General features: G+C 29.3%; 1 protein-coding gene across 3 annotated transcripts in view; it reads left to right on the top strand.

Moving 5' to 3' along the window:
• Positions 1 to 24,820, top strand: part of LOC107445759 (uncharacterized) — a 92,769-nt gene extending 67,949 nt beyond the window's left edge. For all 3 annotated transcript variants that reach the window (XM_043050116.3, XM_087158225.1, XM_043050115.3), the window contains exons 20-25: positions 8,304 to 8,559; positions 10,975 to 11,101; positions 14,030 to 14,161; positions 16,502 to 18,306; positions 20,421 to 20,455; positions 24,112 to 24,820. In XM_043050116.3, coding sequence (XP_042906050.2) covers positions 8,304 to 8,559; positions 10,975 to 11,101; positions 14,030 to 14,161; positions 16,502 to 18,306; positions 20,421 to 20,455; positions 24,112 to 24,652 — 2,896 coding nt within the window. In that variant the 3' untranslated portion in view covers positions 24,653 to 24,820. The remainder of the gene's footprint in view (positions 1 to 8,303; positions 8,560 to 10,974; positions 11,102 to 14,029; positions 14,162 to 16,501; positions 18,307 to 20,420; positions 20,456 to 24,111) is intronic.
• The last annotated feature ends 1,716 nt before the right edge of the window (positions 24,821 to 26,536 follow it).

The raw sequence follows: 26,536 nt of genomic DNA on the forward strand, positions 1-26,536 counted from the left end.
CAGGATTAACTAAATCCAACATTAAAAAATCATATGGTTTTATGATGTACTTTCTATACATTTTATTAAATTCTTCTTTTGTTAATCGACCATCTATTTCTCTTATTACTTGTCGAATTTCTTTTTGTTTCATCTCAAAAGGTATAAAGTAGTCACTATTACTTCTTATTGTTATAGGTATTTTATAATAATACTGACTTAAATAAATAATAGAAGCATTTTTCTTTCTTCCACGAATAAAAAATTCTTCAATAGAAGATCTTTTTCACAGATACAATCATCAAATACAACTAAATTCATATAGGAAGGATCCAAGTCATCTACGGTAATAAAATCCTCTAGTTTGGAAGAAAACAAAACTTGATCTTTTTTATATTCTTTCAAAACTTCTTTTTTATTCTTTAAGCCTTTACATTTTTGAATATCTTCTAATTCTACATCATCAAATTGAGTATATTTTTCTTGTAATTTTACGTATTTAGATTCACATATATCTTTTGCACACACGTAAAGTCTGTCAAAGTGTAAATAGTCATATATTAAATTAACTAATAAATTTGATTTTCCACACTTTGAGGGACCATTTATAATTAATCTAAAAGTATGAATAGGTAGTAAAGGATGTTGATTTGGATCTTGAAATTCATTAGATTCATTATAATCTCTTATAATAATTTTAGGATACATTTATTTCCTGTAAAATTTTGTTCTATTCACTATCTACTGCGAGTAGAAAATAATCTACTACGAGTAGAAAATAATCTACAGCGAGTAGAAAATAATCTACTGCGAGTAGAAGCGTCAGCTTCGTTGTCTGAAAATAATCTACTGCGAGTAGAAGCCGCTGTCTAAAAATTAATTATATATAAATGGAAAGTATTGAAAAAGAGAGGAATAAAAAGCTGTTAGAGCAATTAAAAAATGATCTAAGATTAGTTAAACTACAATCTGAAATTAGAAAAAATAATGAAATAAAATTAGAAGAAGATATGGGAATACAAAAATCATTGGCTGATTTTCATGAGCCTTTAATCAATCAAATGGAAAAACTAGAAACCTCTAGAGAAAATCGTTTGCAGGGTATAAAAGAAGCTGTTGATGATTTGTTTCTAACCATGAATGATTTTTCTTTTAAAACTTTACCTCAGATAGAGAATAAGTCTGAAGAAGATTATACTGAAGATGCAGGAAGTATGTTTTTAAAAATAGATATAGACAGAGATGTTGATAAAACTGTTCTAGAAGAACTAGAATTTGAATTACCTTCAATAATGTGGAATAAATCTGATGAAGAAATTGATGAAGTTATCGATAGGGCGAAAGAATACAGAGATAAATTTAAAAGAGAGAAAGGAAATGAAAGTAAAAATAAAAATTTTGCAACTAAAGAAAAGAAAGTAGAATATCAAAAAAAGATTGACATTGCTGATAATAAGATGAGTATGATGAAAATATATATAGATGCTTTATTAGCTATTAAAAAAGGTAGATATTACACAGGAAATGGTTTAGAAGATAAATTGAAAATTTTAGCTGATTTGACCGATAAAATTTGTAAAGGTTCTAAAAGTAAAAAATTGTATAACAAAACTGTCGATTTGTTGGATTTACTTTTAAGAGAGAAATCTTTAACAAATGAACAGGTTAAGGAATACTATGGAAAATTTCTTACTAAATAAATGAGTAATTATACTGTAAAAAAAGTATACTTGAGCGACAGTCAGATTTCTAAATTGAAATCAGCTTTTAAAAATGGTGAAGAACTTAGTTTGCAAATAGACAAAAGTAAAACACCCAACTTTGATTTACATTTAACAGCTACACAAATTAACCAAATTGCTAAAGGTAAAAGAATTAAAATATCAAAGACTCAACTGAAAAAGAATGGTGGGTTTTTACCTTTTTTAATTCCGCTGCTTTCAACTTTAGCATTAGGAGCCGCTAGCGGAGCAGCTGGTTGGGGAACCAAAAAAGTGTTGGATAAAATTTCAGGATCAGGTACGACTAAAAAAAAAAAAACTTGTGGAAAGGGGGTATATCTTCCCTCGGAATATCCAACAAAGTAATACAAGAAAATATGAAAAACGAAAAAGGATTTAGAGGTATATTTACTATAGATATGTTACCTAAAAAGATAAGAAAATTTGAAAACGGAATAATAAATTTAGATATATCTACAGGAAGTGGAACTCATTGGGTTTGTTATTACAACGACCCAAAGTATGATTTTATAGAATATTTTGATCCTTTTGGAGAATATGAATATAACACTATAAAAATAAAAAATGATTTTCTTCCTAAAAATATACAAAATTATTTAAATACTTCTGGAAAAGAAATTAGATATAACGATAGTTTTTTACAACAACCAATTTCTGTAAAATGTGGTTTCTATTGTATGAAATATATAACTGAACGAAATAAGGGTAAATCACCTATCGATGTTTTATATTTGTTTACTCAAGAACCTAGTAATTTAAATGAAAAAATTGTTTCCACTAAATAAATGAAGTATCTTATTTTAGATTCTAAAAATTTAGATAAATCGGAAGATTTTACTATTGAATATTCGAAACCATTTCATTTCAAAGAGGTAGCTCTTCAGTCTTTTTCTATGTATATTTCATGGAATAATATTACAGAGAAAAATAATAAATTTTCATATTTTGACGGTGTGAAATGGGTAGATTTCATTATTCCTAATGGTCATTATAGTATCAGAGGTTTGAATCGTTATATGGTAAAATATTTTGGAAATGATCCTCCTATATTATTTGGAATAATTGAAGAAAGACAAAGATTTAGTATTAAACTCGAAAAGAATTATAAAATTGATTTATCTAAAAGTGAATTGTACAAAATTTTAGGCTTTGAACCTAAAATATATGAAGAGGAAGAGCAAGAAGGTAAATTTATTGCTGATATAGCTAATGGAAATGATAATATTTATATTCACTGTGATATAGTTGATGGTGCATATATAAATCAGTTTCAGTCTCAAGTTATTTATTCTTTTACATCATCAAATCCTCCTGGAAATTTATATGCTAAAGAATTTGATAGACCAATATTTTTTCCTGTTAAATCTGATTTTACATACAGAATTAGAATGAGAATTACAAATCATAGAGGTGAACTGATTGATTTAAATAAACAAGAAGTGCAGTATAGATTTATTACTAAATAAATGAACAAACATAGATTATATAGAAAGAGTAAAAAAATACAAGGAAGAGGCTTCTTTTCAGACTTTATAAGTCCAATTGTAGAAGATAAATCTAAGGAATTTGTGAGAGAAAAATTGAATGAAATATTTTCCAAAAATAAAAAACATGGTGCTGGATTGAAAATTTTTATTCCTAAATAAATGGATAAAATTTACGATTTGAAAGACACTAGTTATTATTATAATAACGACATTGAAAGTTTTGAATATAGGGAAATAAAAAGTGAAAATAGAGATAGAAATAATTTTCATGAAAATGCTACTTATAATTTCTTTATCAATGATACAAATGCTAATATTTTATATTCTGCAGGATATCTGCAACAGGAATTAAAAATTGTAAAAGGAGATGGAGGTGCAATAAGTAATGAAAATGTTACTCTAGTGAATGGAGGAGGTCTCGTAAATTCAAACAGGTTGACTATAGGAAATACTGAAGTTGAATCCACTATAAATTATAAAGCCATTATGAATCAAGTATTAGGGATGATACACTTCACCCCTGATTATTCAACATCAGAAGCTACCAACATGTTCTTTTATGTAGACACAGCTGATTCTGCTGATAGAAAGGATTTCAAATATAACGGAACTCTGGTAGAAGCTACCAAAATAACTGATTTTTTTAAAAACCTTAAACTAAATGAAAGTTTTAATGAAGGATTTTCAAAAAGATGTAAATTTACTAAAAATAGTCAAACAGTAAAAATATGGATTCCTTTAAAATATATATTTGATTTCTTTAACGAATATAAAAAAGTAATGACAGGTTTCCAAGTTAAAATAGAAATTCAAAGAAATGATAGTAAAAATATGCTGTATACAGATATTCAAAATCCAGACTTTAAGGTCCTTGTTGATGATTTATCACTTTGGTTACCTTATGTTAGATTTAAAAATTCAGCATCTGTAAAATTCAATGAATTAAAATTATCAAATACTCCTATAGAAATAGATTGGGATCATTATAACATTATCAAATCGAATGTATTTTATAAAAATGCCAGTGGATCCTATTCTATTCCTGCTACATCTGATGAAGTTTTGAGTTTATATGTCATTCCACAATATGAAGAAAGAAATGAAAATATGAATCAAAATAACATGATGTTTGATCACTTGGATATGATAGAATGCTGGTTAATGATTAATAACATTAAAGTTCCCACAGTAAGTTATATGATGGACTTTGATAAAAATGATTATAATCGATTATATTATGCTCTTTTAGAATCAGGAATGAATAATATAAATTCTGAAACAGGTTGTATGATAAACTATTCAAATTTCAGTAAGTATCCTATAATTTGTTTCAACTTGGCAAACCATGAAAATTATACGAACTTAAGTAATTTAATGATTGAATTCAATTGGAGGTTGAGAAATAATACTACTAAAAATTATGTTTTTTACTTCATTTTGAAAGAAAGAAACAAATGCTCCTTGAATATGTCAACTCAAGATATAAAAATGATTAAAACTCTGAAAACATAAAGGATTTTTATTATTTTAATAAATGGCTGCTTATTATCCTCTGGGCGACGAAATAAAAGAAGGTCCACCAGGCCCTCCTGGTATAGGGTTTAAAATAACAAATGATGGTCATTATGATATGGAAAGAAAACTTTTAAAAAATGTATTCGATCCTCGAGAAGATAGTGATTCCGCAACTAAAAGTTACGTTGATAGTAACTACAAGGAAATAAAAGGAAAAATTCATACTTTAACAGATAAAAGTCTGATTCACGGGGAAGAATTTTTCAATGCTAAACAAAAATATATAAAACATTTAGGAGATCCTAGAGAAGAATCTGATGCTGCAACTAAGAAATATGTTGATGAATTAAGAGATAAATGTTTGATACATGATGAAAATAACTTTGATGCTAAAAATAAAATCATTTCAAATGTAAAAGCTCCTCTAAACGAAACAGATGTAGTTAACAGGGAGCATTTAGAATATTACTGTATATTATGGGATGTGAGTAAAAGAAATTATCATGCTCATAATGAAAGAATTTCAAATGTAAAAGCTCCTGTAAACGATAAAGATTGTGTTAATAAGCACTATGTTGATACTAAGACATTTTGTGCTACCACAAGTAGAGCAGTTCAATTCACGGGTGCGGGATACAAAATGTTTCAATTCGATGAATTTAGTTCAAAGCTTTTGGCTGCAAACTTAAAATTAACTCAAAATATGTATATGAAAATTACCATCTTTTTAGCCTGTGATAAAATGAATGAAAATCCAAGAATACGTTTAGAGAAAATGAAAGAAGTCCTTATTGATAAAGCAATATCTGTCAATGAAGAATCAATAATTGTCTTTGTCTATGGAAAATTGAATGAAAATTTAGTGTTATCGGTATTAACAGAAGGGAACTGTAAAATGAAACCCTATATACATATTGAGAAATTAGAATTTAAGAAAGTGTAAAAATTATTTGTTAATAAATGGCAAATGAAATAAATTGGGATGACTTTTCTAGAAAGAAACTTTCAGAAGATGTAATTATAAGTTTATCAGATTATTTAAAATGGGAATATGTGTTTCAATATTCTGAATTATCTGAAAGGTTAATAGAACAGCATGCACAACCAGATGATTGGTTCATTATTTCTCAATATCAAAAACTCAATGAATCTTTTATTGAAAAACACACCTCTGATGTAGATTGGGAAAAAATATGTAGATACCAAACATTATCTATCCGTTTTATTGAGAGACATTTAGATAAAGTGACTTGGTATGAAATATCAAGATTCCAAAGATTGAATTTCAGATTTATAGAAAATTATTATGACCGTTTAAATATGAATGTTGCATCTAGATATCAAAAATTATCAATGGACCTTATAAGAAAATTTCAAGATTATGTAAATTGGGATTATATTATACAATATCAAGATATTGATAAAGATTTTGCAATAGAATTTGTTTCTAAAATAGATTTCTGTCTTTTAATAAAAAATAAAAGCAATATATTACCAGAAGAATTTTATAATTCAAACAAAGAAAAGATAGTTTGTATACTTCTTGCTGAAATTTGTCATAATACACGAGTAAAGCTATATGAACCATTAAAAGAATAAATTATTTAAAATTAATAAATGGCTGCTTATTATCCACTGGAAGATGATTCATCTACTGTTAAAAAAGCTTTGGAAACTTACATACAAGAAAAAGGTTTATTTGAATCAGATGAGGGCTATTATGATGCTAGAAATAAGAAAATCATATATCTTTCAAATCCCTCTAAAAACACCGATGCTGTTCATAAAAATTATGTGGATAGAAGAATAAAAATAAATGACAAAAAATCTGATAATATTTTAACAAGAGATAATGATGGATTATATGTACCTTCATTAATAAAAAATGGTACTTATAATTTCAGTAACCATAGAATTACAAACGTGGCAAATCCTATTATAAATAAAGATGTGGCAACAAAAGAGTACGTAGACTCTCAAAATTTCTATGCAACTATTCAAGAGAGACATGACACTTATACAACGGGAGGATTTAAACTTATAAATTTTAATGTAATGAGCTCTAAACTGTTGGAACCTAACTTAAAATTAACAACAAATATGTATATGAAAATAACGTTATACTTACACTCTGAAATATATTCATGGAAACCTTTGATAAAAATTGAAATAGGTAATCAAAGAATATTGTCTGTACCTATCACTGTTAATGCTGAATCTGTTACTTGTTTTGCTTATGGAAAAAGGAACGAAATTCTAAAAATATTAATATCAAGTGACGGAGATTCAAGCGAAATAAAACCTTATTTGCATGTTGAGAAAATTGAATTTTTGTAATTTATTAAAAAAACTAAAATATTGGAGTTTATTCACATATCGAAAACAACTTTGTCAAAGTTATATGACTTGTTTTGTCAATTATTTGTTCATATTTCACATTAGAATGTTCATTTTGATGCTTTTGTTTCAAAGCTAACTCAAAGTTGTTTTTAGTGTTTTTTGACCTAAAATGAGAGGTTTTTCAAAACAAAACACATAATTTTTTAGTGTTTTTGATTTTCAAAAGTTGTTGTTTTTAAAGATTTTATATCATTTTTCGATGTTAAAATTGCCAAAAAGGGCTTAAAATGATTATATATAAGGAGTTTAGATGTGTCCTCTAGCCCCCCCCCCCATATACTACTGATATATATATATTCATTCGTGGATTTCCTCTTTTTTACTTTCTGACTTCTCTCATCCCTGTATACTAAACTATTTCACTTACTATAGCATTATTTAAATATGTTCAGCTGTTTTCCCACCGATTAAAACTAATAAATATAGTTAGCCCTATATAGCTCACAGTAATTTTTGTTTCCTCTTAATATATTGTGTATAATATGTGCCAGGAAAACACACAGAATTTTTTTTACTGATGTCTGTGGCAACACTGAGACATTTTTAAAACTAAGTAGAAGTAGAGTTTGCATAGCTGCAAACTCTACTTCATTTTCCAGTAGTAGACTGCTGGATTTTGCCCATTTTTCCTGATCTACTGGTTTAATAAAAATTCTGGTTTTTAAAAATTTTTAACAACTCCCTAAAATTGAGTAAGCTTCCTAAATAAATTCCTATTGAAATAGAATTTTAGCACAGATTATTACTTGCTTTACATAAAATAAGTGTTTATTAATACATAATGAAGCGAGCCTCATTTATAAAAATCAGTTTGAAACTTTTTTGTTCTAAAACTTAGAGTTTATTTTTATCCAAAACTCCCTTTTTTAATTAATTAAAAATCTTAACTATCTTTGATGAATTAAATTCATACTACTATTCAAATTTATGAGTAAATACAATGCGTAGCAAGTTAATTTAAAGGTAATCATGACAAAAAAAATATTGCAGTTTTTCTATTTTGATGACTATAAAAACCCCTAAAATTCCCCATGCGTAAAATATTTAGTATATTTTTCAACAATTATCATAAAATTTATATTTTGTAAAATCCACTGGATTTTTTCTTATCCATGTTGGCAGCCATGCTATTGTTTAAAGTTAAAGTTTATATTTTTGTAAAGCATTTCTGTTTCTTTAGGTATTTTTCTAAACAGGAGCTTAGGGAACTGTTTGTACTTGACAATCCAAATTACTCTGCCACTCAAGAGCAGCTCTCCCAAATGCATTCTGGTGAGAGAAAGACAGACTGCTCTTTGGATGAACACATTGCGTTCCTGCACTCACTAGATATATTTGGAATCAGTGACCACGACCTCATGTTCTCCAAAAATATCAAGGATGACACTGAAGATAATGATGAATCTGCTGTTTCACATGACTATATCAAGAAACAGGTTACTTTAAATTTATTATCTGTATATCTGCAGTTAATCATAATAACGTAATTACTTCTCAAACGAATGTTAAATTTTTAGAAATTTATTTCGCAAAAGAATTTTTAATTTAATAATTTATATCTAATTACTTCAGAGATAATTGTGCTCTGGAAAAATTTCTCATTTCTGGATTTTTTACTTACCAAGATCCAAAAGTTTCCGGAAATCCAAGGCCCAGAAGTTTCAAGAAATCATCGATCACATTTATCATAGCTGCCAAGTGTACAGATTTTATCGGAACAGTTCCGATTTTTATGCCTTGTTCCGATGATACGATTTTGGGGCAAAATGTTTCGGTTTTTCATCATAGCGTGATTTTTTCTTTTACTCTATAAAGCGATCCATGTCCGATTGACGAAATCCAATCAAGTCGCGTTATCACTTAGCTCCGCCTCTAGCTCCATTCGTATATTTGATTACGTATGTACGGGTCGCTTCACAGACACCAAGAGGAAATGTTAGCTTCCTGACTCCTTGTCTTAATCTGAAAAAATGTCAAAAATTCGGCGAAGTCAGTGTTTTCGCGACAATTATAGTGAATTTGATTTCATCAAAAAATCAAAAAAGGGGACATCGTACGCGTTATGTATTACTTGCAGTACAGACATTAGTATAGCACATGGCGGAAGTGTGATATCATTTCACACGGGAAAACAGCCAAGCATGCTACCGCGTATTCAAATATGAAAAAGTCAGCAAAAATTTCCGATTTTGTGTCGTCCACTATTGATCTACAATCAATTAGAAGGGAACTATTATTCACAGGATGTTATGGACAAGTGTTTGATGAAAAGTTTTTAAAATCAGCCAAATCTGCTACACTTAACAAGAATAATTGATTATTTTTTTATATGTGTTTATTGTCACATATGTTTGAGTAATAATAAAATATTTTGTTTTTAAATATGTTTTAAATTACTAAAATCAGCTATCATTTCTGTTTAAATAGTTTGTTGAATAAGAATAATAATCAGAAATCTTGTCAGTTGATATGTATTATAATCAATAATAATTGTTACATTAAATCTTATACAGTTACAATTATACAAACATTTAGTGTAAAGAAGTGAAATTTAATATCGCGACCGCGTGACATGTTCCTATTTTTTTCCCTGGCAGGTATGCATTTATGTATAAAAATTCTTGTATATTTTATTTAAAAATATTAGAACTAGAATTTACATTTGGCATCTCTTTCACTTGTAAATATTTTTTTGATGGAATAATAAATGTGATTGGAGATAAAAGTAAACTTATATATAATAATTCATTTAAATAATGCTGCTTATAATTTATTTAGAATTTAATGTTTTAAAAATATCAATGATTTAAATTTATAAAGATGTTAATTGTTTGAAATGGGTCATTACTGATTTTACTGTTAAGAAATTTTCAGGATTTTTAAATTTGGCCCACAATCACCCCTGTTACATGGAATCCGTGCCAATCATAGAAAAATTTGTAGTCTTATTCTATATTTTTAAAATTTTTTCCGTGTTTTTTTCCGACATCATTGTAAATCATCTTCAATAATTGAGTAGTACTTTATTTATGTCACACTAGAGCTACACAATGGGCTACAGGTGACAGACTGGGAAGCATCCCTGAGGATGATCCGAAGACATGTCATCATAATTTTGATCTTCTACCGAGGGGATAGCTCCCCCAGCCTGTGAACTCATGCGAGAAATTGAGCACTTTGCAGTTAAATAGTTTAACGAGGACCAATACTCTGCACAGATTAAAATGGTCACCCACTCACTTATTTCTGCCAATGATGTGTAACTTTGGTCTATCGTGAGCAGTGTCTTACAACGTTATTGTGGGACTCCAATAATTGCATTAAAGTCTCTTTGAAGACTGAAGAGCACACCATACCACGAAAGAAAATTTTTGTCGTAAATTCTATTTACCCTTCATTACTAATTTAAAAGATAGAAAAGTAAGTCCAGGCAAACCTAGAGTAACTCATGAAGTTTCAATTACTGAAAAAAATACTTCAAAATATTAAAATGCAAACAAATTATTAGAAGAGAACTTCTCCGTTGCATAATACTAAGTCGTCTCATAATTTATTTTCATTTGTATATTTTAAAATTTTCTTTTCGGTCTTTGCATATTTTCACGGCTTACTCTAGATTTCTCAGCACTCACTTTTTCTACACTTTAAATTTTAAATTAGGAATGAAGTAGAAAGAGAATCTGCGACAAAAATGTTTCTTCCTCGGTATGGCGCCCTCTGAACTGAACCGGGTTCACAAAGTAGGCATGAATATTGCTGGGGCATTTCTTTATGAGATATTTCTATGTATTAAATATTTGGGAATATGTTATTTATTAACGTAATCTTATTTCGATTTTGTTGCTTTTTAGGTTGCTGCTGCTCAAGAGCGTATCCAGGCCGAGGCTGCTGTAGTGGAAGATGGTTTGCGATTGGCTGGCAGATATACTAGACCTTATACTGAAAACATTCCTTCATTCAAAAATAACACTGAGAGAGGTAAAAAGTGGCTGATTTAAACTGACATCTCTTCAAACTACCATATTTTATGGGGTGTGTCTATTGTAATTCTATACAACTAATTCAGAGTGTCTAGCGATACGGAAAGCTGGAAATATATTAACTCTAGAAATTTCTCAAAAATCTTAGTAAAATAGGAAAATTCTAAAACAAGCAATCAATGAATGCTTCAATCTGTGAACAACGATTCACTAAGAATGCCACACAAAAAAAAAATTTGTCCCTGTGATTCTAAAGTTTCCTTTCGTTTTTTTCAGCAGCTAATTGTTTTTTATTTTGGTCGTTTCTCTATGATTTTTCAAATTCTGATATATTTAATAAGTAATTATGACGTGCGAATTTCGAATTTAAATTATCACTTTTTTGAAATGTTTATTTATAGCAATTCCATCGTCATTTCGTATCATTTAATGATAGTTTTTTTTAAAAATTATCATTTTTTGTCCCTTTCAGTTGGTTTTTAATTCCAATATTTTTTTATATGATTTTATAAAGACATGCGAATTTCAAATAATTTTTTTGAGTATTCACTTTTTGATGCATTCCTTCTTAATTTCACATTGTTGTATAATTGATATTCAGGAGTTATTTATAATTTTTTCTCATAGTTTTTCAAGTTATATTTTAAATACTGAAGTATTCCAACATTGTAACATACAAATGTAATATACTAACTAAAAATAGTTGTTATGTAATGCAGGTTTTCTTCTCATAACCTATAACACCCTGTCATCAGCTTTTGTTCAGTTCACCTAGTAAGGCTTTAGTTCAGTGACAGATATAGTTCCTCAAAATGAAGGAAGCATGAAATGTTCAGTTTGTCTGATAATTTTCTTCTCTTTTTTTATTAAATGGTTCCCTTTTTAACTAAATAGGTAGAGAAAATCACAAATATTTATTACTATCTGTATTATATTTTTTGTAAAAATGTTAAAAGATGAATAGAGCGTTGCTAGGCATTGTGAAGATGCAGAAGACCTCAAAATTTATAATGTTTTTATTTTTTAGTAAATTGTATTGCCAAAAAATTATTTTTTACCAAATAAACTTGTCTTTATTGTTCCTCCACTTTTTTCAATTAAATTCTTTTAACAACTTATCACTGTCATTTTGTTTTTGATGATTAGCAACATTTTACACCTGCAGTGTATGATTTGCAATATTTTTTAAAAAAATTATTTTATAATTCAATATTACAAAAAAGATCTCTGCCTCCCACTTTTATGAAGTATTTAAGAAAAACTTTTATTTCAAAGAACAGTGCTATGAAAGAATGGTGACTTTTCAATTTCTTTTTAAATAAACATTTAAAGGTTTACAGAGATGAGGGAGAGGTATATAAACAAACTATAAGAAACATTTTTAACTATTGTCTTTATCTGGCACTAATATCTCTGTTAATTAAGTTATTGTTAGGATTTTGTCAGCTTCATATATTGGAAAAAACTCAAGTCTCCTGTTTAAATAGCCGTATTTTTTTTAACTGCAGATAGTTCAGAAATTTTCATTCATATATTCTGTTGGAAATATGTTCAGGTTCTAAGTTTTTTTTGGAATTATTACAATCTGTGTCTTTAGAGTTACAAAATCAGAATCGTCAGATAGTTCTATCTTGAGAAATCAGATTGTAAATATGCAACTTCTTAAAAATGTAATAACTCAGAAACTATTTGATCAATTATGCTTTAATTTTGTCTACATTCTTTATAATGATGTAAAAAGTTGTATTCAAAAATTTTCGATTATTATTAGATGAAATAATATTAAAAAAAGTAAATTATTATTAAAAATTATTTTTTGTGTGGAGTTATCTTTTGATAAACATAAGTTATTATGTGCAAAAATTTTTTCATTCACTTGAAAATTCCTTAACATGTGGCAAAATATACAAAAAAAAAGTGAAGTTAGCATTACAAGGTCCAAACGTTTGACCGTTCTCCATATTAAATTAATAGGACCCTATCTTGAATTTGCAGCTACTTCCCCCCTCCTATTTTGAGGGTCAAGAATCCCAATCTGTCAAAAAAAGGATATGTTTAATTATTTAAAGTATGTTTTTATGTCTTGGAATATCATTTGCACTAAATGACTAATATTTAAGTTGAGACACTCCAACCAATAAGATTGAGCCACTAATAATCCGATCTTTAGATCAAAAATTATCCAGGATGTTAACTTTTTTATTTTGTACATTAGAGGTGCTCAACCAGCGGGCCACGTGCGGCCTGTCGACTGTTGATGTGCAGCCCGAGGGAGCTTCTGAACGCAATAAATTGTTTTTTAGAAAAATATTGCATTTTATTTTGTACTATAGTGGATTGGTTTCAACTTTTGGATTTTGTTTAAACATTATACATTTTCTTTAATAAAAATATTTGATTAAAATTTATATTACTCTAGAAAATAGGTATATATTTTTTGCACTTTCACGCTGTAAATTCTACAGTTTTTCTCTCTCTCTTTGTGCAGATTTATAAAGAGGGGTGAGATATAATTTATTATTATACTATTATATTAATTATATATATATATATATATTATTTTTAAATAAATTCAAATAATTAAAAATACTTAATTTTCTGCTAATTTGTTATTAAGCTAACTGATAAAAAAAAACTTAGTGTTTAAAACACTAGTGTTATATAAAAATTATCATATTTGCCGCTAACATGACTAAATATGCATGTGGCCCTTCATCAATCTACCTGCTGTTCAAGTGGCCCTTCATTTTTTAAATGTTGTGCACCCCTATTGTACACAGTACGTTATAATATTGCTTTCTTTTAAGACAGTTTTCTTTAACTTATTTTGAAAAAAATAATAATTTAGTTTTTTAGGCACCCATGCAAATTGTATATAAATAATGCATTACAATGATCCATTTAAGTATCTTTTCTTTTTGAACAGATACTTATAAGGCTCCATCTTTTCCTGACATTGTTGATTTAACTCAAGAGTCTCCAGTCAAGTCGCAATCAATTTATCGTTCTGATGATGATGAAGAGAGTGACAACATTTCTTCCTCTGTTACGCCTAAAGGTAAAAAGACTTACCGCTATAAGAATTTTATGAGATTGGTTTAATTTGATCAAGCTTGTGTAAAAGATTTCTCCCTATAAGTTCTGATTATTGAATAACAAGATTTATTAGTGAATAACATTGATTTTTGAATAACAAGAGCAGAAATTGATTTGTGATGCAAGGATAGGGGATACAGAGATGCCAACTTGCACTGGACAGCAGATAAATATTTTCAAGTGGTTGTCTTTTAATCTGTAATTCTTAGTTTAATAATAATTCAATTTATAGGAATTTTACTCACCACTGCTTTTAAATTATTCAAAGGCTTATGTAGGGCACGACTTTGTTACAATTAAAATGTGTTAAACGTTTAAAACCGTTTGAAAATAACCGAAAATCTGCGAATTTTATTTTGTAATATTCTACCGTTTTTCAAAACATTTTTTTTTTAATCCCTAGAAGTTGGCATGATAGTGTGGGAAATTCTGGAACAGATCTCTGAGGATTAGGGTGTGTACTAGTTATTTCTGGGGTTTGTGGTTGTCCTGATAAAAAATATTTTGTCCTGGTTTTTATTTTTTGTATTGAAATTCCTGATTTTTGTGTGGATTCAGAACATTGAAATTTTTAAGAATACAAATGCAGATATTTGAAAAAATTATTTAAGAATCAAAAGGTTTGGATTTCTGAACCAACTCTATTTTAATTAATAAGCTTAGTGGAAATTACAAAATTCAATAGTACCATTTTAGGGACCATCTATTGATTATCTATATGGTTCAGACATGTCACCTTACCACAGGATTCATTATTTCAACTTTTTGGGGAATTCAGTCATTTTACAAAAAGGAGACTCTATTAACAGTTTTATATAATAAAATTCAATGGAGTTTTGTAGTTTCACAGCTTTTGATTTCTTTCGTGTGATTTAAAGCAGGTTAACCATCCACCTGGAAAATCTGAAACTATCAGGGAATTTTGAAAAAAACTGAAATTTTTTTAAAATTTTGCTAGTTTAAATTATTTTACCATCTGTTATATACCCACATTTTTTTCGACAGAAGTTTTATCGTCACACGGTTGAATTATCATCAACTTCACAATACTTTGCTTGCATTAATTTGCTCCATTATAACCCTGTTAAACTAGAACGCCACACGAAATTCTCCCGTGGTTGCTAAATGACTGAAAAAACCTTTGACCTCTTCAGAGACTATGGGACTGTGCAGTTTAGAAAAGACTAAGATTGTTGTGGGGGAAGGGGTCAGGATATTTGCTTCGGTTTATAAAAGTAAATTTTTTCCATCTAGTCGATGGGCTGAATCCATTTATTGTTCATGTTTGTTCCAATGTTTGTGGGGTAACTTTTTTCTCTTGACAAAATTATTCAATTGTTTTAGTATTTTTAAATTCATAAAATTATCCGAAATAAGTGATTTAGTCCTACATAGAATTGCCTGATTCACCTGATATTTTATATCCATCATTTAATCAATATAGGTTTGATATTGGTCAATGTAGGACTTATATAGACAATTCTAGAACCCATAATAAAAAATCTAGGCATCCCAATATTGGTCCCTCGGTACATGTTCTTTTAGGACCCATATGAAATCAATTTTGAGACCAACTAGGGCCAAGGTAAAATTGTTACTAGGGTCTTTTCAATTTGTGATTTCCAGGTGTGATTATATTTCATAGTTAACTGATACTATTACAGGGTGTGTAGCGTTTTTAAAAGGTGCTTGTTTTTAATTTTCATTTTTAACAAGTGCTTAATTTTCCCTTTTTCAAAAATGAGAATTTTTTTTTCTTTACTGTGTCGATTTTGGTCACGTATTATGCAAAAGCGTGGTAGTTACATTGTTTTACTCAACGTTTTCACAATTCATTCAAACACAATGCATTCCGGTGTACCGTCAGTCCGTAGCGTATCATTTTACAATCCAATCATTTTACATGTTTGATGAAATACTTGCATGCACGTATACTAAGCTGGGTTTGGTGAGATTCTTGCACTCTCATGTGCAACTCTGCTGCTGCATTTTGCAAGATATTCTCAGTTTCAGCCTCCAAAAAATCTCTCAATCTAATATAATCACGAAAAGAGTTTTTTTATCTGAAACTAGTTATTTTATCGTGATCATGTAATGTCTTGGAAAACTATTTTGCATTTTGTTAATGTATATAGTGCTTAAAAATATTTTTTGAGTGCTTAAAAGGTGCTTATTTTTTGTTGAAAGATTTGGCTACGCACCCTGTAATATTATTTGAATATTATCTATGCATTGTTGTTATATATTATTAATTATGTTATCTGTTGCTTCATATTATTAAATATGAAAAAAAATATTTCAGAAGGAATAAAGTTCTGTCAGGTTCAGTCTTCTAAAAAGAAAGATAATCTGAAGTATAAGCCATTAAATTTGGAAAAAAATAAAATTACGCATTACTATAGTCCTGCTAGCTTGCCTGAAACACCGAACACGAGCAGTCCCAAGGGAACTCCCACGAAAGATTATTCCGTAGAAAATTTTGAAACTCCATCGGAATCGATCAAAGAATTAATTGCGAAGGAGAAGAAGCATTCTCATTTTGAAAGAACCGATTTTAATTCCAGCAATGTTTCAGAAGGTAGTGATTCGATAATCTACGAAGGCACTCGGACTTTCTCTAATTCACCCGGAAGCACGCAACATTCTATGAAGGGGAATTCGTTGAATGATAATCTTTTAATTGACATGGATACAGTTGGAGAAGTTTCAAATAATGTCGGAGAAGTTAATATGTTTGACGGTAGTCCTGCCGACCATTTGAATGTTGTTAAAGAAAGTTTGAATAATACTGGTAAATCCAATATGTTGTATGAAAATCTTTCAGAGGAATTGGAGACAGTTGGAGAAAATAATATTAGAAAGGATGATGCGTTGAAAGATAGTCCTTCAGATTGTTTGGATGCAGTCGTGGAAAATTGGAATGATTCTAAAAAATCCAATGTCTCGAAGGATAATCTTTCATACGACTTGGAGGAGGATGCACTTGAAAAAAGTTTGAATGAGACTGGAAAAGTTGATAGGTTGAAAGATAGTATTTCAGATGATTTGGATTCAGTTGAAGAAAATTTGAATCATTCTGAAAAATCCAATGTTTATCTTTCAGACAACTTGGATACACTTGAAAAAAGTTTGAGTGTGACTAGAAAAGTCGAAGGGTCGAAAGACAGTCCTTCGGATGATTTGGATACAGTTGAAGAAAATTTGAATCATTCTGAAAAATCTGATGTTTCGAATGATAATCTTTCAGACGACTTGGATACCCTTGGAAAAAGTTTGCTCCACACTGAAAAAACTGATACGACAAGGGACAGTCTTTCAGATGACTTGGATGTAACTGAAGAGTTGGAACATAACCTTTCAACTGAACTGAGCATAACAAAAGAAAATTTGAATGAATCTAGAACTTCTGATTTAGATGTTCAATGTGGATCATATGAATCTAAAAATGATCATTCTTTGTCAAATATTATGAATCACGATGAAGATTTAGAAACTTCAACATCAAGTCTACCAACTAAAGAAAATTCACCACATACTGCTGAACGGGATGTTTCATACAATGTATTGTCTAACAGTCTTAAGAAGGAACATTTTTCTTTATCAGTTAAGGAGGAAAAATTCTCACCCGAAACGAGTGATGCTATTAACGAGCAATATCATCCACTGAATGAAAATAATAGTCCAAAATTAACTGATCTTCGTAAGATTTCACTGAATTCAAACAACAGGGACTTACAGGGTGGTCGATTTTCCTACTCAGGATTGCCATCAAGAGTGAAAAATTTGGAATCAACTACGAAACAAACAATGTCCACAAGTTTGTTGCATCATCTCAGTAAAAACTCATTGTTATTCGTTGACAATCAGGGTGATCCAAACTTAAATCCTGAAAGAAAGCACTCAGAAGGAGCTCATGGTGACTCATCAGAAATTTCTGATTCACCAACTGTAAACAAATTTGAATCAAGAAAGTTAGACTCTTCAAGGCACCACCCACAAGATATGTCTGCAATTTACAGAACTAGTTCACCTGTAGGGAAAAAAATTTCTCAAGATTTGACATTGTTTTTGAATGAAAGCCTTAACGACCTTAGTTTCATAAAATCGGTAAGCAAGGATTTTTATGTTTGTGTATTTCATTAATTGGTATCATTCTTTTCCTGGGGGCGAAAAAAATAGCCAAATTATTATTGATGTCACTGATGCTTAAACTATCGGTATAGGGTACCTAAAATACTGATACAGAGACCTAACATGTGTAGCAATGTACAACATGTGTACTGTAGCAATTAGTTTTTTATGGCCCTTCGAAATGGAATAATGCCCCGTACTTTGTATATCAAAATTGTTTTTTTTTTCATGGCGTTGCTTTTCTACGATCTTTATTATACAGTTGAACCTTAAAAGGACGCCATACCATGGGAGAAACTTTTCATGAGAAATTTTCTTTCACCTACATAACTAATTTAAAGTTCTGAAAAAGTGAGTTCAGACAAACCTAGAGTAAGTCATGAAGTTTCAAAGACTAAAAAGAAATTCGTAAAATATTCCACTAAAAAAAAATAATAAATTATGAGACGATAACTTAGGATTACTAACTGGAGTAGTTCCCTTCCAATAATTTGTTTGAATTTTTTGAAGTCCAGCTTCATGGCTTACTCTAGGTTTGCTTGAACTCACTTTTTCTTTTTTTTTAAATTAGTAATGGAGATCAAGGATAATTTGTGATGAAAATTTTCTCCCATGGTATGCAGTTCTCTTAATCAAGCACTTCACATAGGATTGATTATTCTTTGCAAATGATAAGACACCAGAAGAGAACAAATGTGTGTCAATATCAAATAATGTCTTGAAGATTTATAAACATACAATAATTGGAAAAATTCTGTATTCACTTCTAAAAAATTTGATGCAAAAGAAAGAAGAATTAAAAAATTTATTTAATTAAAAATTTTGGTTTGAATAAATTTTTTTCCTACTCGGTGCAAACAATTATTTTTCCGGCAGATTGCTATTCTTTTGGTCTGACCAACTATTTTTTTTCACATCAAAATGCCATGTTTGGCAAATTTTCTGAAAACAGAAAAACCTGTGGTTGAAATCATCCTGGCAAATACTTATTTTTACTAAAACTACTGCTAAAGGCACAAACTAATTTCTTATACAACAAAAAGCATATATTTTTATTTTCTTTCAATTTGGTTGATAAAAAGGTGCAATTTTTTCAATTATATATATTAAAATTGATTTTTGCTAAGAGAAAATAACAAAAACGCATTTTGATACAAAACTATGCATTGCTAACTATTTAAAACAAGATGGTGCATTATTTTGTCAATTTCATTATTTAAAATGGATACTTTTTTTATTGAAAAAATTTACTAGTTACTTGTCTTGATGTTGTAATGAAATGGTATCAAAAATATTAAATCATTATTAATAAATATATCTTAATTAACTCTAAATTATAATACCTAATATTGATTTAAAAAAAATACATGAATTCAACATTCTGTTGTATTTTTTTTTTTCATCATCATCACTACAGTTTGTGTTTAAACATTGTGTAACAAAAAAAAGCTTCAAAGCACGTCCACGTATGTTGAATGAACGTACATAAAATTAAGTAATTTAATTAATTTCTTTTATATAAACCACACTGTCTAATTGTAAGAAAAGTAAGATTACACTACATCAAAAGTATTAGAAAACTAAGTCTGAAAAGAATTTTTTTTAGCAGAAAATCATGACAGGTTAAAAAAAAATCAGCGTAAAAGTGACAAATTTTTTTATACTTCTTTTATTTAGTATGTTGGAAGTGGCAAGCATAATTTTAATTCTTTCTTAAACGGCATTTTTTGCAAAGAGTTAAGCTATCCCTGCTTTAATGTTTAATTTTATGTGTATTATCATTTGAAAAAATGAACCCTAAATTTATTTCTTGAATAATTTTCTTTCATTTTTTCATTGTTCTCTTAAATTAGTTTACATCAGTGGTACTCTTAAAATATGAATCATTGCTTAAAATCATTCTAAATATTATTTTAAGCATGGACATTCAAATGAAAAGAAAAATAAGTTTTTCCCCCCATTATTTCCTGGATGGCTTTTTCCATAATGAACAAACTTGCCCTGACTTTAGATTTTGTGTTTTTGCTTCACTATGTTATGTATACCATCATAATTTGAATGTCCTGTAACATTATAATTTCTTTTTCTAGAATACAACATTGAAGAAAAGAAAATCTTGTGCAAGGTAGCTCCTTTTACCTAAAATTTTATTCATATATTGGTAACATTTTTGGTATATTCTTAGTATTTTAAAGTATCACTTGTGTAAAATGAAACTCTATAAAACAGAAAGATACTGGTCATAAAAAAGTTTCTCATAGTTTTTGTCACATTTTTTTTTTTTAAATATGGCTCTTGGATTAGCAAATATCCAGATACTTGTTTGGTTTTCATCAGTATAAAATGTATAAGAATTATAAAGGAATCGCTCACCTATGAAGCATTCAATCATAAAATATTCATTATTCCAAATTATGACTTAAAACTGAAAATGATGTTGCTTTTTTTAATGAGCAAATTTTTTTTATTTTAGCGTGTAAATCTATAGCACAGTTTCTTACAAAGTAGTTATGAAAACATTTTTTTTATTTATTTTTTTTTTGCGTTATGGAGATTTTCTTTTATTGCGTTGTGAAAAATACCGTCCAGAAACTTTTAGAGCGCAGTATGTTTAAATTTTTTTCATAAAGTTATATAGTTGAAAATGTTGAGTATAATTAATATGTAATGTTGTAATATATTATTTGATATTGATGTTTCTATTTTTAGATTTTTAATCCTCAAATCATTGAGGTTAGGTACAAAAAAAATTATTACATTTAAAATTCGAAAAATTACTTGCAGTTTTATTCTATTCATAGAGTTTTTTTTTTGTAAGCATAATGTGCCACTGTTACCTTAATTTAGAAACATATATTTGCTACTATTAAAAAGGTATGAGTGTTAGGGAGAATTTTTACAAAATTCAACCACAGGGATGGCAGAACACCTGAATAGAATAGGTATTGTCAGGGATGAGATTCTTCCGCGGATTTCCGCTTTTTTTCAGATTTTTCCATTTTTTCCGCTAATTTCCGCTGAAATTTTTTTTTGTTGCCCAAGTTAAAATGTTTTATGAGGAATTTAATTTTCCGCGCAGGGAAATTGTTGAAGTCCCTTTTCCTCCCTCTGAAGTTTCTCTAAAAATCATTTCCTTGGGATAAAACTGGTTGACCTTTATACAGGGATGAGATTTTTTTTGTGTCTCGAATTTCAGCCTTTTTATCAAAAACTCCGATTCTCTAAAAGTTTCGTTTTTTTAAATAAGTATCCCTTTTTTTTTAAATTCAGTCATTGAAGTAAAATAATTATATTTATTTACGATTTTCAAAGATAAACAGAAAATTCAATTTACGCCCTAGCTGCTAACCCTTCCGCATTTTTACTTATTTTAGCTATTTTCTCCGATTTCACGCACAGAAAATAAGATTTTCCGTATTTTTTATCCGTCGGCTGGATAGCTCGTATTTTCGTAATTCAGATCTCGATTTTTATTCACGCGATTTTAATATCAATCATCGATTTTCGTATTTACCTGATTTAAAAGTTGCACATTGCGATTCTTATTTACGCTATTTAAATATCGTATATTATGATTCGTATTTACGACATTTAAAAATCCAATATCGTGTTTTGTATTTATGCATTTTTAAAATCTCGATTTTATTATCAAATCTCGATTTTCGTATTTACCTGATTTAAAAGTTGAACGTTGCGGTTCTTATTCAGGCGATTTAAATATTGTACAGTGCGATTCTTACTTACGAGATTTAAAAAATCAATATCGCGATTTGTATTTACGAGCTTTTAAAGCCCTATGTAGCAATTCGTATTCACGTGAGCTTAAAATCCAATATCGTGATTCGTTTTTGTGGTTGTAATATCGCGCGATTTAAAAATTATGGATCGTGATCAAAAAATTAAAAAATCATGATTTGTATTTTCGCATTTTTTAAATTCGATGTAGAGTTTCATATTAACGTGATTTAAAAGCCTCATATCGGGATTTATATTCACATGGTTTACAAGTTTAAAAATCGCACTTTTTGTCAAATTTTTGTTTATATATATATTTTTTTTTCTTCTTTTTTCTTTCTTTCTTTTTTTTGTTTTTTGGATTTCCTCTTTTTTCTTTCTGACTACTCTCATCCCTGTATTGTATTGAGTGTATGCCATATTTGTGGAGTGGGCATCAAGAATGTCAAACATATTTTTGTTCTCCAAGGTTAAAATCTAGGGTCTCAATAATTTGGGGTGACAGGCCTGAAATTAACAGTGGTTTTGTTGGTCAAGGTCTAAAATTGTTTTGTATTTTTGCCACTAAATTGCATATTTCACCACAATTGTGAACATTGCTCGTTCTCTGCTTTGTATGGACAAGTAATATTGTTTGAGTTACTGTCTTTTGGACCAGGATGTTTGTTTTTTCTTAATTTCTACTCCTGGGAAAAATTGTCAAATGATATTGCAATGCCAGAACTTGTATTAACTGATTGATCAGACTCTACTCCCCTTTCATTCTTTTCTGTTAATATTCAGAAAGAAAATTTTAATCACTAGTTCAATGGACTAGTAACTCAAAAGACATTACTTGTCCGCACAAATTTTCGTTTATTTGTCCCCACTAGTTTTCTTTTTTTTTTTAAGTTAATAAATTGAATTTAATTTTAAAAAAAAAATGCAATACAGAAAATGTAATATGATACAAATTATAAGGGACAAAACAAAGTTATGATGACAAAAACACATTAAAACTCTGAACTAAAGGTAAAAAAATCCAAAAGGACCTTTCCTGTACATTGATTTTTGGTTAGAAATACCATTCTAAATTTATGACCCTAGCCCTGTGGCAGAATTTTTTTAAGCTATCTGCGACAAAACTCTCTAGCACTGATACCTTTCTCCAAGATACTATCAATAATAACAAACATATATGTTACTAATTTAAAAACACAAAAGTGCAGTCTTTACAAAAAAAAAATAATTTTTTTCAATTGAACATGTAATAATTTTTTATACTAATTGTATGGGTGATATTCTCGGAGTTTGTTAGGGGGGGGGGACGCACACATTATTTCCTTCGCATTTTGTCAATAATCATCACTAAAAAAATAATTAAAAATCATAAAATTCATAGAAGTAATTGCTGCAAAAAGATCAACGACAAAATCACTTGAATCGCGCTCCTCAAATGTGTGTTTCGTTTCGAGATTGGGCTGTTGTAATAAATAATATTGTGTAAAAAATATATTGGATTTTTAAACTTTGGAAATTTCAATAGCAGTAACTGCCAAAAATTAGATAGAATTATTGCCTTAAAAAGTAAATACTGAAATGCAGGATTCGAATTTTCCATATTGTTTGAAATATTTCGCAATATTTTAAATCCACTAGAAAATCAATAACTGCTGAAAATACGATCAAAACATTACATCGATTTACGGTATTCTCCGCGTAAATTGAACACATCAAAAAGTTATCTAAATGCATTATTCAAATATTGCGTGTAAATTTCTGTAGAAAATAAAAGTAGAATTTTTTGCCTTTCAAAATAAGTCTTTCTGCGACAATGTCGCTGCGATTCTGCCGCGGAGGATCCCAGGGAAATTTTAACGGCTCTGGACCACTCTTAATTTTGCAGCCTGATTATGTCATTTATGTTTATCTTTATTGTTATTATGTTTATCTTGCTTCTTGATTTAATATTCTAAAATGAGGTTGTATGTAGCAACAACCAGTGTTGAGCCTAAATAAAATTTTAAAAATAATCAATTCTATAGGTAATTTTTACTCTGTTTTCAGAAACATGCATCTGCCATCAGAAAGTGATTCCAGTCAACCAGGCAGCTCTTGTGCCACCCCCGAACGCATTGTGTCCGAAAGCGAGGAAGAAGTTTCGGATGATCCCGAGAATTCAGTGGCCTCCATTCCCCTCTCAATTCCTAGCACACCAGTGGCCAGCAACGGAGGTCGTTCTCCGAGGATAACTCCTCTAAGATTGTATGGGAATTATATCTCGCCCAAGAATAGTCCATTTGCAAAGGCACTGGCGACATCACCTCTCATTCAAGTGGATGCGACTCCTGCAGAATCGCTCCATTACGATGACAGTCCTGTACAAAGAAAAAATGTCACCAAGAAAAATATGGTGTTAGATTCAGAGGATGAGGAATCATCGCCTGTTTTATCATTCAATCGGAATCAATTAAATGATTCATCCAGCAATGAAAGCTCAGAAGAATCTGAATGTTTTGTGACTCCGAAATCCAAACCGAATTCTATTATTTACTCGTCAAGGAAAAAGTTATTTAAAACTTACTTCAACGAGAGTTTTTCTGATTAGTTATTATTTTAAGTTTTCTTTTTCTGCTTAGAATTTCTGTGAACTTTTTTATATCTGTAGTAAATTAAGTGGGAAAAGAATTTTAATGTAAAAAATTAGATAGTTTTTAATGTTTTTTATGCCACATTCTTTGTATTTTTTTATGAATAAATGCATATTTGTATACTATTCTTTATTTGCTTGCCTAAAATAAATAATATATTACATAATTTTCAAATTATAAAACGTAAAGTCAATCTAAAAATTTAATGAACCATGCAGTTTTACTGTTGACTAGTTGTAAATCGAAATCTACTGCCAACTAATGTTTGAAAAACAATAGTGAGCCATTCTATATTGCAGCAGGTCATAATTGGGAGTACGCAAACGCCATTCAAACGATTGGGAAAATTTTAACGATTAATAAGTAGAAATATTGTGAAGAAAAATGTAAGTTTATTTTAGAACAGTTTTGTCCCTGAAAATATTTAAAGAAAGCAGGGTTCGAAGTTGTCTTTAAATTTTCCCCAAAAAATAAAATACTCTTAAATTTTAAAAACTTCAATAAAATGTCTTGAAATTTTTAAGATTTCTTTATTTTTTGTTGGAGACAATAGAAAAGGTAAATATTAACATATTTATGCTAGAGAATTGAGGAAATTTCAAATTAAGGGGAAAAAAATTAGTTTCGCTTGATGGATAAAATAACCACGTCTTCACTTCATCAAAGCATAGTATTAGGCCTACTTCCATTGTTGGCGACAATTATCCCTGAAAGATTGCCCAGTGCAACAAAAGATTTCTTTCCGTTTTTTTTTTTTTTTTTTTTTTTTTTTTACGCAATTGGCAAAATGGGTCTTAGTTTGGAAATGATGGCGTTCACGCACTTTTCAACTGTGTTCAAAAGTCATTGCGCATGCGTTGCTATGACGAGCTTTCTGTTCGCTCTGCTCACCGACCTCATGTATTTATTTCTCATTCATCATGTTTTTTTTATTCATGCCAAAATGGGTCTTATTTTGGGTTTGATGGAGTGCGGAACTTATTTGGACGTTATCACACTTTTCAACTGTATTCAAGAGTAATAGTAAACAGTACGCATTCGTCGTCATTGCACGCGTTGCTATGGCGACCGCTGCTGTTTTTCTTTTCACTAGAAGGCATTTTTAATGTATTTACATTATAATAATTTAAAGTATTTTTAAATTTTTTTTTTTTATTAACGTATAATTGCAGGCTTGGCTGTGATTTCAATATGAATACTGAAGAAGGAAAAGTATTTTGTGACGTCTTGAAACACGTACTAAGGCATGATATGAAAATCAATCCGACGACAAACATCATTTTGGACAGTTTTTGCAACCCGTGATTTGAAAGGTTGTGGCGTTTAACGGAGTCAATCCAGAAAGAAAAAAGCATTTGACCTATGGGTAAGCAGTGATCATAATAAGACGATCACAATTTTTTGTTGATTTTTTTTTTAAATCGAGAATCTGCAAAAGAAAGTTTTGAGAAACACATCCCCACAGCAACCGCTATTCATGATCCGTCTTCTCGCAATTTAAAAATCTCGCATCGGGATTCGTATTAACTCAATTTAAAAATGAAATGCAAGCAAAGTTAGCTGAGCTGACTGAGATTGAAAGTATTTTAATTAGAGAAGAAAATATTGCATATCGTTTGCTAGGAGAGGATAATGAAAACGAGAAAAAAAAAAGTTAGCCTTTTTAAAAAGTGACATGAAACAGGACATAAAAGTTTCTCAATTCGTGGTTTATGCTGCGAATGAAATAGTGCCTCCAAAAAAACTTGTGACAATTCCTCATGATGTGACTAAAATAAAATATATTATTTTTCCATGTTCTAATTTGATTTTTGAAGATATAAATGTATTTGGAAAAAGAC

The sequence above is a fragment of the Parasteatoda tepidariorum genome, chromosome 2, assembly GCF_982258835.1.
Source record: "Parasteatoda tepidariorum strain Cologne lab strain chromosome 2, Ptep-v5.0, whole genome shotgun sequence".
Lineage (NCBI taxonomy): Eukaryota > Metazoa > Arthropoda > Arachnida > Araneae > Theridiidae > Parasteatoda > Parasteatoda tepidariorum.